The following is a 15,942-nucleotide window of genomic DNA, read 5'->3' on the forward strand; positions in this document are numbered from 1 at the left end:
ACAGACAGGGAAGACATCTGTGCCAGGGCAGGGGAGCAGCTGGGGGCTGGAAGGCTGAGGGGCCCAGATGCTATGGGATGAGTCAGAGGGTTGGGAAGGGAGGTGGGCAAATCCACAGTGGGCCCCCCTGCAGGCCAAGGTTTTGCCTAGGTGTTGTGGGTATGGCCTCCTCCCTGTGGGGTATGACCTGGGGACAGCAAAGTCAAGCTTTTGTCACTCTTCCTTGCTGTGTGTGTGTGTCGGGGGTGGGGGGGCAGGCAGAGAGACAGAGAGAGAGAGACAGCAAGCTGCTGGCCATCCTCAGGAAAGAACATGATAGAAGAGAGTGGGGAGATGGGAGCAGAGGGCACTTGCAGGTCTGACACATGCTGGCATCCAAGGGGTGGCTGTGGGGATGCAGAGATGTGGGTCAGGAGCTCTAGGCTGCCATACCAGACTCCGCTTGGGTCTCAGTGTCTCCAGCTGTGAAATGGGACTAACGAACACTTCTTGTCCTGCCAGCTCACAGTGCTATGGGGCAGGTCAGATCAGCCATGTTGGGGCAGGGAAGCCCAGAGCTTGGGCCTCCCGGCTGTGCCCTGATCATATTCAGGCCATGGCTGGATTAGAGTCTGTCACCCCTGGGCAGTTTGAAGGCTGGGGAAATGCAGAGGGCCCAGGTTCCTGGACCACATCTTCCTGGAGCATCACTGGTCCTCCTGAGGCTGCTGAAAGGCCCAGGGTTAGAAGGTAACGGCAGGGGCTCGGGGAGGAGGCATGTGTGGAAGCTATGCCCAAGCTAGGCCTGGCCCTGGCCTGGCAAACGGAAGAGGTTCTTTAAACAGATGCTGAATGAATGTATGAACACCTACCTGGAAGACCAGCCAAACCTCTTCAGAAACAGAACTCAAGGAAGGGTGGGGAGGCCCTAAAACTCTCACTTGGGGAATGTATACCCAAGGTCAGGGGTTACTACTCCAGGAGTAGACAGAACAGGAGAGAAAACAGCCAGGGAATGTGGGCCAAGGAGGGGGCTTTTCCTCCCTCCGTGAGATTCAGACAGACAGAAGGCTTCGGGAACCTCCCGTCCAGCAGCAGTCCCTGCATGGTGTGTGAGGAGCAGAGCGAGGGAGGGCAAGGTTAGGGCAAGATGATGTGCCTGGAACGTCCTGGAAAAGGTTGGGTAGGCATCGTATCTTCATCTCTGTCCACATCATCCCCACCATCTGTCCCAGAGCTTGTTCTTCACAAACTGCTCCCACTATTCTTGAAAGGCCTGGTTGCTTTCTCCCTTCTTGATTTCTTCCTCTCATACTCCTGCCCGACACTGTCAGGCTAGCCAGAAGTGGTCAAGGGCAGGGCCTAGGGGCCTCTCCAAGCTTGGTCCCTTCCCGCCCCACCACATCCTGAGGGCCCCAAGCCCAGCACCTCCAGAGCTGTGTGGTTGCAACCGACATAGCGGGGGATGAAGCTGCTCTTCCGAACGACTGTTGCGTACACTTGGGTCTTGGCAGCGTCTTTGTCAGCTTTCCCAGACTGGGTGGGCTGGGGACAGGGTGGGGGAAGAAGACACACAAGAAGGAGAGTGACTAAGGGGCAGACCTGGCCATAAATCCAGTCCTCCGCAGACGATCACTTGGCATTGCTCCACCGGGACTCCGAGCTGATAATTAAAGCTCATGGTCCCTGCGAGCCCTTCCAAGGAGATCAATATAATAAATCTTCCCTTTTCTATTTGAATATTTCATCGCCCTCACAAGGACCACAGCCTTCCTACTCTCTCTGTAAAGATGTGATAACAAGGCCTGGTAAGTGGACAGAGACCCGGGAGGCTGGGTGATGCTCCCAGAATTACAGTTGAAGTCCTGTCTCCCAGGTGAGTCACTAACCTCTCTGGGTCTTCGCTCCCCTGCCTGCCCCTGATGCCCTGTCCTGAGGCCCTGGGCTTGGGGTTCTCCTCAGGGCCTAGGGCAGGTAAAGCCCCCTGGGGCCGTGTTTGAGGAGTCTCCTGGAAAGAAGGGCAATGCCAAGGCCTGGGAGGGGAGGGGGGAGGGGAACTAACCCCAACTGAGCACCTACTGTGTGCCACGCACCTTGCTACGGGCTTTAAGCCCATTATTGCATGCCATCTTCCAAGTGGCCACGCAAAGAGGCATATTGTCTTAATTTTGCTGATGAGGAATGGAGGCCTACCCCTAGGCAGCTCCTTATGGATATACAGCAAGCAAGCAGCAGATCTGCTTCTAGACAATCTAACTTCACATTGTTCTTTACTCTAAACCACTACAAATGTCTGAGTGCACATTGGGGCCGGGGGGGAGGGGGGCGGTGATGATGCTTCTGCTCATCTCTGGCCCAGTGCCTGGCACACAGTAGGCGCTTAATAGGTACTTCAGCAGTGAGACAGTGAATTCTCCTTTCCACCAATCAGCACTGGGGAGAGGGGCAGGCAGGGGAGCTAGCCTGGGGGCATTCAGGCCATGGACTGAGGGGCCCTGAGGCTCCCCACTCCAGGCTCATGCGCAGTTGTCCATTGGATGGGTGCATTCTGGGGAACACTTTATCTCCCACATACCCCAACTCTCCTGGGCCTTCTTCCTGCCATGGCAGTGCACGGAGGCAGCAAAGAAAGAACTGACTTGGGAGACAGCATGACCTGGGCTCACCCTAGACTCTGCTGCTCTCTTGCCCTGTGACCCAGGAGGAGAGGGGTCCTCTCTCTGAGTCCTAGTCCTATGTCTGCCAACTACAATTCACCTTGAGCATTAGAGACTGTGTGTATAGTGTCTAGCCCAGGACTGGAACATAGGAGGTACTCTGTAAATACCATATTGCTTTGATTTTTAGATATACCCCCACTCTCTCAACCTATATGAAATCAGAATACACCTTTAGTTGGTGTATTCATTTAATGTGGTAGATGTTCTAAGCTAATTGGGCTGTTTTATGGAGACGAATTTGGAGAATTCCAAAATCTTATGGAAATCATTCCTGTCTACCTGCCAGGAGCTGTGTTTCCTGAGCCCCACATGGTCCTAGACTTGTCATACTACAGGGTGGACATGGGATGCCCTGGGATGCTCTGAGGGAAGAGCTGTGGGCATCAAGGTGGTTCCCACCTGCTCTCTCCCTACCTGTCGCAGGCCCACGTGGGCCCAGAGCCTAGAGATCTGACTCACCGTCACCAGCTCAAAGTGGTAGGGGTGGAAGACACGCAGGTACTTGATGGGGATTTGGTAAGACAACAGCTCCTCTTTCTTTTTGTTGTCTACCACCTTGAGGACTACATCTAGAGAGAGAAAAAAAATGAGCACAAGGTCAGGACTGGGCTTAGCTGACCACTGTCCCTCCCAGTGAGGTGAGAGACATTGGTGACAGTAGGGGAGCAGGTGCCACATTGAGGAATCAACATGTATGCACATGTGTGGAACACACACATGCACACTTCACAAGCACTGTCTGAGCCCCTGCACAGGGCAAGGCTCCATGCTAGGTGCTGTTAGGACCCAAAGATGCAATTCTCTCCTGTGGTCCAGAAACTCCCAACCCAGAGATGGACACACACAGAACCGAGTCCAGCCCCTGATGGCAACAGACACACATGTGCACTCACAGAGACACACATGTAAGTACCCTTTCCGGGACTAAGGCTCCTTCCTTTGGTCACCGGCTTCTCAGGCAGGAAGGGGAGGGATTCTCTCTCACATGTTGCAGATGGAGAAACTGAGGCTCAGTAAGAAAAAGCAGTCTGCTCAAGAAATCTTTCAGGGGCCGGCCCCATGGCTGAATGGTTAAGTTCACACACTCTGCTTTAGTGGCCCAGGATTTCGCTGGTTCAGATCCTGGGTGTGGACATGGCACCACTCATTAGGCCATGCTGAGGTGGTGTCCCACATGCCACAACTAGAAGGACCCACAACTAAAAAATATGCAACTATGTACTAGGGGAATTTGGAGATAAAAAGCAGGAAAAAAAAGGAAGATAGGCAACAGTTGTTAGCTCAGGTGCCAAACTAAGAAAAAAAGAAATCTTTCAATGCAAATGTCAACAAAAGTCTACTCCAAGAAAATGAAAACTAATCTAAACACTAAGAATAATGCACCACTTAGAAAACTCCCTCCAAAGAGACTACGTTTTGTCATAAAATGCATGAACATTGGGATGAATTTTGAGGATAACACCAATGACCTGCAAAAAATCATGGTAGTGCTACTTAGTGAGCACCTACTGCATGCCAGGCATGGGGATGGGTGCTCCTGAGCCATTATTCCAACAAAGCCCCACCACAATCCCTTACGTAGGAGTCACCATCTCTGTTTTTAAAATGGGGATGCTGGAGCTCAGAGAGGTTATATAACTTGATCAACAGCACACAGCTGGTAAATGGCTGATGGGAGAGGCTGGAGTTGGTGACCCTTGAGGCATCTTCCCACTCTGGAAGTCTATGATTTGAGAAGGAAGAGGAGATGTGGAAGGAGGAAAGGAAAAGAAAGATGGAAGAGGTGGGAGAAGGAATGCGGAAGATGGAGGACGGAAGGAGATAAAGGAGAGATCTGGAGAAGAAAAGGAAAGGGAGGATCAGGCTGTACCTGAGGGAGACTCTTGGGTAACCCCTTGCACTCTGCCTCTCTTCTTGAGACAAGGACATTTCAGCACCACGGACAGCTGCCAGCTCAGCAGGCGCAGCAGGCTCGGAGCCCAGTGCTGCTGGGGCACTTGGAGCTGAGTGGGTCATCTGGATGAGGGGCTGGAGGAGGAAGCTGAGGGCTTTTCTGGTTACTCTTCCTTTCTTCCTCCTCCTCAGAGCTACCCTGGGTGCACTGAGAGGGCAAGACACTTGCCAAAGTCCCTCAAGAGCTGGCCACATGTGATCCGTGATCAAAGGAAAGGGTGGAAAATGAGCACCAAAAGGACTTCAGGGCTGCCTTGAAGAAAGTAGAGTAATGCAGGGGATTTCCAGTCAGCAGATCTGGGTTCTAGTACCAACCCATCAACTTGCTCTGTGACCTTTAGCCAGTCATTTAACTTCTCTGAGCTTCATGTTCCTGCTCTGCAAAACGTTAACACTTCAAAAAACAAAGTCTCTCTCCTAATATTGTTGTAGGGAGGGGAATGTGTTTTTCAAGCTATAAAATTCTAAGCAAATGCTCCTCGTTGCTGTCACTATTTCCCTCCTTGTTAACCGTCCGTAGCACTCCATACACTCACCCAGCCCTGAGCAGACTGAAAAAACTTAGCTGGGGGATTCCAGTGCTCTCAGCCAAAGCCACAATAGTAGCTGTGGAGGCTGCAGCCCCTCATGGCCACTACCCATGGGCCCTGAGTCCCTAGATCCAGCTGGATCTTGCTGAGGCTGAACACGGCGGGGGGGAGTGTCCTGCATTTCTCCCCCTCCCCCAATCTCTGGAGCTCCATGTGGGCAGCCGCAGAGGAACTGTAGCTGGGGGGAATGGACAGCATCCCTCCCTGCTCCTGTCTCCATGCTACAAACACGCCTCATCAGTTTCCTCTCTGGGCATTGTGCCCCTCTGGCCTCCCACTGCTCCCTTTGTGTGGCCAATAAGCTGTTTCTGCCATTTCTGCTGTCGCCTGCTCTGGCCCTGACACAGGGTGTGTAACTCCCCTTTGCTTTTCATTAACACATCCTTGAGCTACTTCCTACCCTTCCCCCACCTCTTGGCCTGGCCCCCATCTCGCTCACCCCTCACCGCATACATCACCACAGCAACCGGTTCCAACCAGGTTCCAACAAGCATCCAGCTACTTCAATCTGCAAAGAGGCGCCTGCCGATATTCCCTGCCTGCCCATGAGGCCTCCCCACCCCCTGTCCCTCCTGCAGTAAGTCCTGCTCCCCTCTCTACTGCACAGATGGGCCCCAAGGCCACTGACTCATCACACCCTTTCCTGGACTCACCCTGGATGTGTAGAACTTAGGGCAGGATCCCAGCCCAGGTCCACTCACTACAACCTCTAATCCGGCCAGCCACAGAGATGCGTGCACACACACAGACTACACATGTGCATGCACACACACATGCAAGACATATACATATGCATGCCTACACAGTCACAAGCACTTACACACACACAGTGTTCACATATGCACAAGAACTAGCACACATTCACACACAGATGCACACATGCATTTGCATGAAATCCTAGGTCAATTTTCCCTCCTCTTTCACATTTTCTCAAATCATCCCAACAGCCCACCTATTCCTTTACAGGCAGAAAAAAAATCCTCTGGCTTGACCCAGAACAAGCTTCTTCCCCTTTCATTGATGTTCCTCCTCGTCCTTTTCCTCTCTCCTCTTTTACCATCTTTAGCAGCTGGCTTTCTGCTCTTTGTGAGGTGGACGAGGAGTTCTGTAAGTGCCTGGTGAGATTTCAAGGGGAGAAGTAAAGCCTGTCCTCTGAGGGAAGGACCACCTGCAAAACGGGGACCTGAGGTTCTTCTGACTAGATACTGCAAGAGTCATGGTGGGCACCTGTGGGTCTGTGCTGACAGTGCTCCATGCCAGCACCCACAGTAACCATGGCAACAGTCAGTCAATACTCCTGTGTGCCTAGACTGAGCTCTGGCCTGAGAGTGGAAATCAAAACACAAATGTGGCGTGTTATGCATGTATACTGATACCTTAAGTTGCCTGCAATGTTCAAATTTGCCAAAACACAGGGACTGGAAAGGCTTCGGGGGATAAAGGAGAGAGAACTATCAATCAGCTTCTATGAGAGTGGATCCCAACCCTTGGAAGCACAGACACCACTGTCTGACAGTTGGCAGTGCCAGGGGAGGACACAGCAGGATAAAGAGCCATTCTAGGGAAGCAGCCAGAACACTGGAGCTACAGTGAGAGCATGTAAAGCTGAGTCCTAGGTCCTCTGCTTACTGATTACTAGAGCTTGAGTCAGTTATTTTAAGTTCCCTGAACCTCAGTGTTCTCAGCAAAGCCATGGGAGCAGCATTGTTCCTCCTGGAGGTGTGACTCCAGTGAGCAATGCATGGGGACGTGCAGGAAGCTGTAACGTGCCGTTTCCGTGGGAGACGGCCATAACCACAACCATGAAAATAATAACAATGGTCATAAAACAGATAAGCTTTCATTGTCTGGAAAATTCATTTATGTGGAACAACTTATTTTTCAAGAAGGCTGGGGAGATGAGGCATGACAGTATTATGATTTTTTTTCTTTAAAGTGCTTTTAACTGAGCCCAAGGAGGCATTCAGGTAGCTTCCAGCTGAGTTGAGAGGGGCCTGCCCCTGCCTTACATCCCCACCCGCACACACCAGCACCCCCCGCCCCCACCTCACCTTCTCGCCCTGCGTCCTCTGCTTGGATCTCCACTTTGACTGTGTCTCCCCAGCTGGGGGCTTTGGTGGGCTCTGAGGTCACAGATGTGACTGCCTTGGAGTTCTGGTTCTTCGCTTCCTCAGATGTGGTTTTCCTGGGGAGGGGAGGGCAGGCTGAGTCCAAGGGAGGATGTCCTGCCTACTGCTCATCTCTCCCGACTCAACTGTCCATAAATCTGAGCAGAGGGTGGACAAAGCACAAAGAGCTCCCTCCCAGGCAGAGACACTCATGTTATCTCAGGCCCAAGGGATGCCTGGTCTCTCTCCTTGGCTGCCCTGCCTGTCTGCATGACCACACTGTCTCGCTGGCCACTACTGAGGCCTTCATGTAGACTCAGGCACCAGAGGCTGAGGGCGGGGGTGGGAGAGTGGGTAAGACACCTGGCCTTTCTGACTTCCTGCCCCTGCCAAGGCACAGCTCCCCAGCAGGCACCTGTGTGCACAGACTCCTCGCCCTGGTCCTCTTCTCAAGGTTCTGTTCAGTGGGAGAAGACTCTGCACAGGGCAGCTGTGTGGTGGGTGCCCACCTGGCCGGCCTCGCCTTTGACCTTCAGTTCCTGAAGCTTCTGGTCCATATTCCCAAAGCTTGGCCCAGCTCCCCCAGCTCTGAACCCTTTCAATGGAGCACACACATGCTACTGGCGTCTGCAGCAGCCACTGTGTGCGGGGCCCTGGGGTGGGCACCTGGAGCTGTGCATGGGGCGGGGTGGGGGGGGGTGAGGGGTTTCTGGCTCTCAAGCACTCATAGGTCATGCAGGGCTAGGCTGTCCAAGGTGAGGTGGGAGCTTGGGCCCTCTGCATCCCAGTGCATCCCACAGGTATCTGAGTAAGTGTCCCTGAGATCCTGAGCCATCAAACAGCTCAGTGAGAGAGTTAATACTTCTGTGGCGCAGGTTATTGTGTCGGGCTGTAAACGGTGCTGCTACATTAACTGCAGCAATCAGGGGCAAGGAGTCATCCCAGGGAGCCTGCAGCATGGGGAGCCACACACCCTCCTCGGGAGGGGCAGGCATCCACGCAAACAGTACCCCAGGGTGGGAAGCAGAGACAGAGCCCTCATCAGCCTTGGCCCCAGTCCCAGAGGCCCCCAAAGGGAGTGTGGGGCAGGAAGTTGTCCCAGAAGCTCAGAGCCAATCTGCCTTCTGTGTTAACACCAGCCTGTGGTCCTGCCCAGCCAGCTGGTTCCTCTCCTCCAGGAGGCCCTCTGGGACCATCTGGCCCTCACTGCTCCCTCAGTCCTCTGCACTTGAGTGACACAGTGGCCTGGCTCCTTGCTGTACACTTGTCACAGCCCTATTCCTGTGGACAACCTTTCTTGTGGGAGTCTGGTCTCCAAGCTCCAGGGGTCAGCCGAGGACTCCCCTTCTGCTTTGACTGAGAGGCAGTGTGGCATGGTGATAACAACAGGGTCCCTGGTGTTGGACCACCTTGGTTCCAAATCCTAGCTCTACACCTTACTAGCTGCATGACTTTGGGCCAGTTATGTCACCTTGCCGTGCCTTACTTCCTTCATCTGTGAAGTGGGGGTGATAATGCAGGTTGCGCTGGGCATGAAGTGAGTTAATATGTGTAAAGTGCCTGACACATTGTTAAGCACCATGAAAGTGTTCGTCATTATCATCATTATCACTTTACTTGCCCTGGCCCAGTGTCTCCCCATCATGACCCTAATGCTGGGTCTGCAGCTGGGGGTCTCCGGCTGCTTTGACTAAGGTGTGGAGACCTGGAGAGAGCACAGCCTTCAGAGCCACACAGAACCAGGTTTTGAGCTCACAGTCATCTCGTAGCCAGGTCAGCTCCCCACTCTGAGCCTCAGTTGCTTCCTCCCTCGGACACTGGCCATAAGGACTGGAAAGAAAGCATGCAAAGCTCCTGGCACACAGAAGGCCCCAGTTCATGTTATTCCCTCATTTGTGACATAAAACAGCCTGGGTGTTTCTCAAAGGGACCTGACTGAGGGTAGCATGAGGGGGAGAAAGGGAAGCACTGAGGGAGGGCTGAGATGAGAAGGGGTACGTCTCCTAGACGTGTGCCCGTCCACACACATTGCCTCCTGTAAAGGGGCCCTTCTGGCCCAGGGGCACATGGGAGGCTGCCAGGCTGAAGCAGAGAAGCCATCAAGGCTGGCAGGGCAGTTGAGCTGAGTCTGCACCCCGCTTGGGGCCCTTCTTCCGGGTTCTGTGACCTCTGCTGACTGAGGGGTGCAGTCTGCGCCCTTGCTCCTGCCACTCTGGGCCCTGGTTCTCCCCCTCGACAGCTGCCCCCACAGTCAGGGGCCTCAGAGCTCACAGCAGCAGCCTCTCACCAGCTATCATTACGCCTGCTCTGTCCCTCCCCCCATGCTGCGTTAGCCTCCACTCCTCCCTGAACTGTGCTCAACAGAGGAAGGAGGACAGAGGGCAACAGAAAGGTGGATGCAGCTGGGGAGGCAGTGTTCCAAGGAGGTGTGTAAGGAGTCCTTCTACTCCAAGACCTCGAGCCTGCTCCTGCATGGGCACATGGTATTTTGTATCCGTGGGGGCCTCCCAGTGCATGAAGAAGACAGAACCAAGGGGTGAAAGATGGACCTGAGTCACAAGCAGTGCAGTGACAGAATTCAGGTTGGAACCCATAACATGTACTTGTCAGCCTGTCTTCCACCTTCCTGATGTCTTCAGCCTCTTGTCCCCTCCCCTTCTCTACACAAGCTCCTGGATGTCTGGCAGGAGAAATTCCAGGTGGAAAGAGATGGGAAAGGCCATGGACAAGGCCAAGGGAGCCTACCACCGGTGCTGACTTCGTCCAGGCAGAGAAAGAGTTAAGCAAGCATCTCCCCTCCCTTTCCTCAAACACACATCAAAGACTGGGTCAGGCTAGGTGAGTGGGGATGAAACAACTCTGGAGGGGTGTGGCCCCAGGGGAAGAAGGGAGGCTTTTCGCAGGTGGAGGGAGCCTGTCAGGGTAATGTCTTTTCCTGGCACTGCTGACTCCTCTGGGCCTTGATGCTATTCTAGAAACTGGAGAGCTAGCGGGACTTCTGATTTCTCACAGAATTGGAGAAGGGGACCAGCTCACTCCATGCTCCCAGTCCTCATTCTGCGCCCCCAGCTGGGCATATGGGAGGCTGTGTTCTAGGACCTGCAGGCCCCTGATGGAGCTCAGGTCTCCCAGCACAGTCTCAGAGCACAGGGGCAAGACTAAGATCCTCCCTCCCTGTCCCTAAAGCTCTGGCCTGGCTCTAGCAGTCAGGGCCTGGTGGGGAGCTGCCAGGTGCTGCCTGCTGTCCTGGGACTCAGACCTAACGCAGCCGTGGCAGAGGGGCGGGGCCGGGGGCAGCCACACCAGGATGACACTGGGGTTGGGTTCAGAGGCCCAGTGCAGCAGTCCTGGGTCCCAAGCTGCCAGGAAATGTAAACCTCCCTTGACCCTGCCCACCTCCCAGCGTGCTGGAGGGATCTGTGCGTGATTGACAAAATCCAGCCAGGTGGCCCTGGGGCTCCCACCCCACCAGGGCGTGGGGGTCAGGCCGAAGCACAGCTGTAAGTGGGAGGGAGAAGGACTTTGCTTTCCTCTGAGGTCATAACTAAGGGAAATGCATTGTCTGGTTCCCAGAGGTTGCAGCTGTAAGCGGAGGTGAGCAGTGGAAAGCACAGGGCATTGATGGAGAGGGTGCAAGCTCCTGAGCCACTCCCCGCCTCTGCCTGTCCTCTGAATGCTCCCTAGGGCACACATGTCAGAGGTGGAACCAGTGTGCCACTGTCCCTGCCTCCTGGAAGTCTCCCCTGAACAGCCCCTCTTCTTTGATGCCCCTCCATCAGCACAAGCATAGGTGTGCATGCATGGGTGTGTGCACACATGCACATACACACACGGGCTGCCCCAGAGAGGTTTGTGTGCCACACTGTACCCGATCTCTGTCCCCATCCCCCAGTCTGCCAGTCCTCAAGCTGCCTCTGAGCTCTCTAAGCCCACCTCCTGCACCTGCCTTCCCTGTCCTTTTGGTTTCCCATACTCCTCAAGGCATCAGAGCATGAACAACTGTCAAGGTCTGGCCTCCTCTGCGGCAGGGCTTTGGAAGGCGAGGATGCAAGCCACCTGGCTTGGCCTGAGTGCCAATCCCAGGGCAGCCATCAGGAGATCAGGGGAAAAGGGAGGGCCCCAATTCAAGCCTTGTTCTGGCTGCTGTAGTCCTGGCTGGGCAGGCCCCTGAATCCTGAAAGTTTGGAGGGAAGCTCCCAGAAGCCCTGAGGAAGGAGGTGATTGGGCAGACTGGGAAGGATGGATGATGGGCTGAACTTTTAGGTTGATGGGTGGTGGAACAAGAGGTTTTGTGACCTTTTGACCTGGTCTACCACAGCCCTGTTGCTCACTCACCTAGGAAACAGGTTCAGATTAAGATTCCTCCAGGCCAGATGCTGGGTGTGTCATGATTGGGCCTCCATCAATCCTGAGAAGGCAGGGCAATTTCCCTCTACCTGTACCCTGCATGCCAGCCTCTGAGCCAGGAGGGCCAGCCTCCCTCATCCTCCAGAAGGCCAAGAGGCAGCCAGACTCCCAGGCCTCAGGTCTAACTCCATCCCTGGAAGGCACAGAAAAACCCAACGGCCACTCCTTGACCCAGGAGCCTCGCCTTGTGCTATAGGGACAGGCTGGAAGAGTTGGCCTTGGCAGAGATGTTCACGTAAGTGGGGTGCTCAAAGGCTGGATTCTCGTGTTTCTGACCCTGCCTGGGCTGGACTGGGGAGGGAAGGTTTCCTTGAGGAGGCAGAGCTTGAGTAGATGGAGAGGAGGACCTTCCCAATGGGAGGATAGAGCCTGCAGGGGACCATGAGCTGGCTCATGGGCAGGTCTGGGGAGGGGTGGCTGGCTGATCCAGGGTCCCTTCTCTCTCCTCTCCCACTTCACCAGACGACAGCCCATCAACAACGGCCCCAACTCCATGCTTGCCCCCTCCCCCAGCTCCCAATGTAGCTGGTCCTTGTGGGTTTTGAGCTCTTGGGAGGCTGCCACTTAAGGCATGAGCAGGGCTGTTATTTTCAGCAAAGTGATGGGCTCTCATCCTGGGTTTCATTTATTAATTGGACTCTAATGAACCATCACTAATGGCCAATGGTGCTATACCACTACAGGTGGGCCTCGATTTAAAGGATAACTGACTCTGGAGCAAGGTGGGGGTGTAAACTGGAAGCCAGCCAACTCCCCATCCACATGGGCATGGCTCCTCCCTCTGTGGGAGTGGGGACTGCCCTGCAAATAAGAAATGGCAATTCCTAGGAACTCTGAGATGAGCACTTTGGCAAAAGGGTGACAGACTCTTGAAAAATCACATGGAGACAGAGGCAGCCCCTCCTCTCCAGCTCTGCTAGGCCAGCCCCTGGTCCAGACTCCTGGGACTCAGCTCCTCAGTACTGCCCTGGAAGCGGCTCTTGGGCTGGGAAGAGGGTTCAGATCCCCCCAAAAGGACAGAAGAGGGGATGACTCTCAGATACATATAGATAAGGTGAAGCCATGGAGAAGTCCTTGACCCCTGGGAGAAGAGGACAGTCAGCGAAGCTGGCTGCAGAGGTTGAGTCCGAGTGGGCTGCTGGTTCAGGAGGAGAAGACAATGAGGAGAGGCCCAGAGATCCTAGTTGAGCAGAGGTATTTGGTTTGCATGTAAAAACTGGATAATTTCACACAATAATCTGGATTTCTGGCTTCTCTTGAAAAATTGCAAGTGCAGACAACCCAAGCCTGCATTCCTTCAAGGCAGAAATCAGGGCAGGTGACTGGGGCTGCTCCTCTAAATGAGCCACGTGCTCTTGAGTTTGCCACAGTTGCTTCTACTCTCTATAGTATCACACACCCGGCCAACTTCAGCATTTATGAAATTGGCTTAGGCCCTGAGGTCACTAACTTCGCCGTCCTTGGTGCCACACCTTCTGACAGAAGCTTACCCTGTGTGTGTAGGGGTGGGAGATGACAGAAATAGGGAGAGCATAAGGGCAGGAGAAGCTGAACTGGAACCCAAGCCCCAGCTCCCTGCCCACTTCCCTATCACTCTTTCATAGATGCTAGACAGTGTGGCATCTGACCCTGAAGCCCACGGGGGCCAGGCAAGGGAAGAGGGAAGCCAAACAAAGCCTGGAGGGAGGACCACGCCTCCTGGCTGCTCACGATGTCTGGGGGTGAGAAGAAGCCCGGTCAGCAGCCTTGCCCATGCAATGCAAATAAGTAGACAAGACAGCCTGTGCATAATGCAATGAGGACACCAGGAAGGCCCCCGCTGGCCTCCTTACTGCCTGGAATCTCCCCATTAATACTTGCTTCTCTTGGTAAGCATTGACCTGTTGGGCTGCTCCTCCAGGATTCCTGCACCCCTAGGGGAGAGCTCATGCTTTTTGGGTCTCAATAAGTATTTCAGGCATGAGAAGACCTCAGGGGCTTTGGGTAGCAGCAGTGGGAGAACATCTGGAAAGAATCCTTGTGGTTTCACTCTGACTGGGAATCTCAGGCCAACCCTCCTTTTAACCACTGACGCCAGCTGTGTTTACGACTCTGGAATACAGGGATGTTCTCACTGAACAAAAATCCTGAGGCTCTGAGCCTCAAAGGACTGACATCATTTGGAGCAGGTGTGGGTAGATCAGGCCACGCCCTAGGCTGGGGGCCTGCAGGGGAGATAAGACCGCAGATTCCCAGGCCCTACCAGGGACCTTCTCCCCACTGCCTGCCTTTTCCCACAGGCATCCTGCAGTGGGGAGGGAGCCTCGGCCTCTGCCAGACAGGGACAGTCATCTCCATCTGCTCTACTCCCCCGGCCAGCCATGCAACCTCAGACAAGTCCCTTCCCTGCCCTGGGCCCTGGCCTCCTTGGCTATCACAAGGGGCCAATGAACTGGCCTCCCAGGGCTGCTGTTTTAGAGATGGAGGGCCTGGGAAGCGAGCTCTGAGAGAGCTCAGTGCAGGACATCGGCAATGGGGCTGCTCTCTTCCTAGTACTGTCCCACCGTCGCTGTCACTGCCGCTGTGAGTGTTATTGTTATTTTTGCTGAGCCCAACCCTCTGGCTGCTGAGACAAGCCTAGAGGTCACCTGTGAGTCATGCTGGGCCTCCACCCACTCTGCCCAAATTCCAGCCCTCTGGGGCCCTTGGCCAAGGCCCACAGCCAGAAAGCGGAAGGTGTAGGCAGCCCAGATCCCGGGAGCGGTCTTCAGACCAGCCACTGCGTCTTCTCTGGAAGTCTGGCTCAGGGCCTCAATGCTAACAGCCCCCTTTCAAGAGGAGCAACTGCTGCCTAAGGATCAAGGCAGGGATGAGTGGAAGGAAGTTTTGGGTTTTGGAATCCTGGATCTTGGCTTGAGTGACACTTCTGTGTACTAGTTCTGTGACTTTGGACAAGTCACAGAAATGCTCAGAGCCTCAGTAACCTCTGTAAAATGAGGATGATATTTTCGCTAGTTCACAGGACCAAGTGATGACTAAATTATCTGAAACACGTACACACACACAGACGCACAGACACAGACATACACACACACTCCTAGCACGTTTGCTAGGTATGTGGTAGGCATTTGATAAATACAACCTTCTTTAATCTCCCTCTCTTACCAGGATCTCAGACAATTGTCTTACTTTCAATACCTTCCTCAGCCAGTCACCAGGTCAGGGGTCAGTCTGTAGCTAGGGTCAGGGCTCAGTGTGTGACTAGGGCTCAGTCTATGAGCAGAGTGAGGCCTTAGTGTGTAACTAGGGCTCAGTCTATAACCAGGGTCAGGCCTCAGTGTGTGACCAGAGTCAGTCTCATTCTGGGGTCAGGGTCAGGGCTCTCAGGCTTAGCCAAGAAAACCAAAGATCCTCTGAGTATGACTTTCTGGTCCTGATCTGTGTCCTGCCCTGCCCACCCTGGCCTGCACCTAGCCTGCCCCACGTGCACAGAGGAAGCAGACCTTCCCCTCCCAGTACTAGCTCTGTCCCTAGCTCTGGGCAGCAGGCAGTCAGAGAAGCAGCTGCCAACTGGCAGCCAAGCCATCCAGTCTTTGGCCAAGGGTTGGAACCCCACAGGCCATCTCCTGGCTGGCCCTTCCCCACACCCTGCCTGCTGGGCCACCTCCCACCTGTCAGGGCCACTACCTTCCTGGTCCCTGCTGTGCTCTGACTGGCAGGTCTCTCTGTGCCAGGCTGGGAGGCAGGTGCTGGGCACTGCTGAGGCCCCAGGGCCTTGAGCAAGGCCCAGACAAGTCAGGAGAGACCCTGGGCCTGGGCACTGGCCCAGGAGATCTGGGTGTGGAATCTGTCTTGGGCCATACAGCTGGGGCTCTTGTTGCCTGTAAAGAACTGAGACTGTTTCCCAGGCCAGAGCACATACCATCCCGGCAAGCCTGGAAGCGCATGTAAGCCAAAACTTACATCCTGGCCATGGGAGGACTGAGACTCAGAAAGGGGCAGGGACTGGCCTGAGGTCACAGAGGGAGTCAGGCACAGTGGGCCAGACTCTGGGTTTTCCTGGTCCCCTTCTGGCTTCTCTCCATGGCCCTGTGGCTTTCTTCCAATAGGTCTCACTTGCCCATCATAAGTGCTGCTAAGGGAAACCTCACCTCCATGTCATGCTTTAGACCTGTCAGCATCTCCCACTGTCCGGCTCCACCATCT

The 15,942-nt window shown here is 54.5% G+C and overlaps 1 protein-coding gene across 1 annotated transcript in view; it reads right to left on the reverse strand.

Annotated features, from left to right (window-relative positions):
- The window catches only part of CCDC33 (coiled-coil domain containing 33), a 106,931-nt gene that overhangs the window by 62,658 nt on the left and 28,331 nt on the right, over positions 1-15,942 (reverse strand). Inside the window, exons 4-6 of the mRNA XM_070498166.1 lie at positions 7,294-7,427; positions 3,159-3,268; positions 1,408-1,524 (exon numbers count right to left, since the gene is read on the reverse strand). Coding sequence (XP_070354267.1) covers positions 1,408-1,524; positions 3,159-3,268; positions 7,294-7,427 — 361 coding nt within the window. The remainder of the gene's footprint in view (positions 1-1,407; positions 1,525-3,158; positions 3,269-7,293; positions 7,428-15,942) is intronic.

This window comes from Equus asinus, chromosome 2 (assembly GCF_041296235.1).
Source record: "Equus asinus isolate D_3611 breed Donkey chromosome 2, EquAss-T2T_v2, whole genome shotgun sequence".
Lineage (NCBI taxonomy): Eukaryota > Metazoa > Chordata > Mammalia > Perissodactyla > Equidae > Equus > Equus asinus.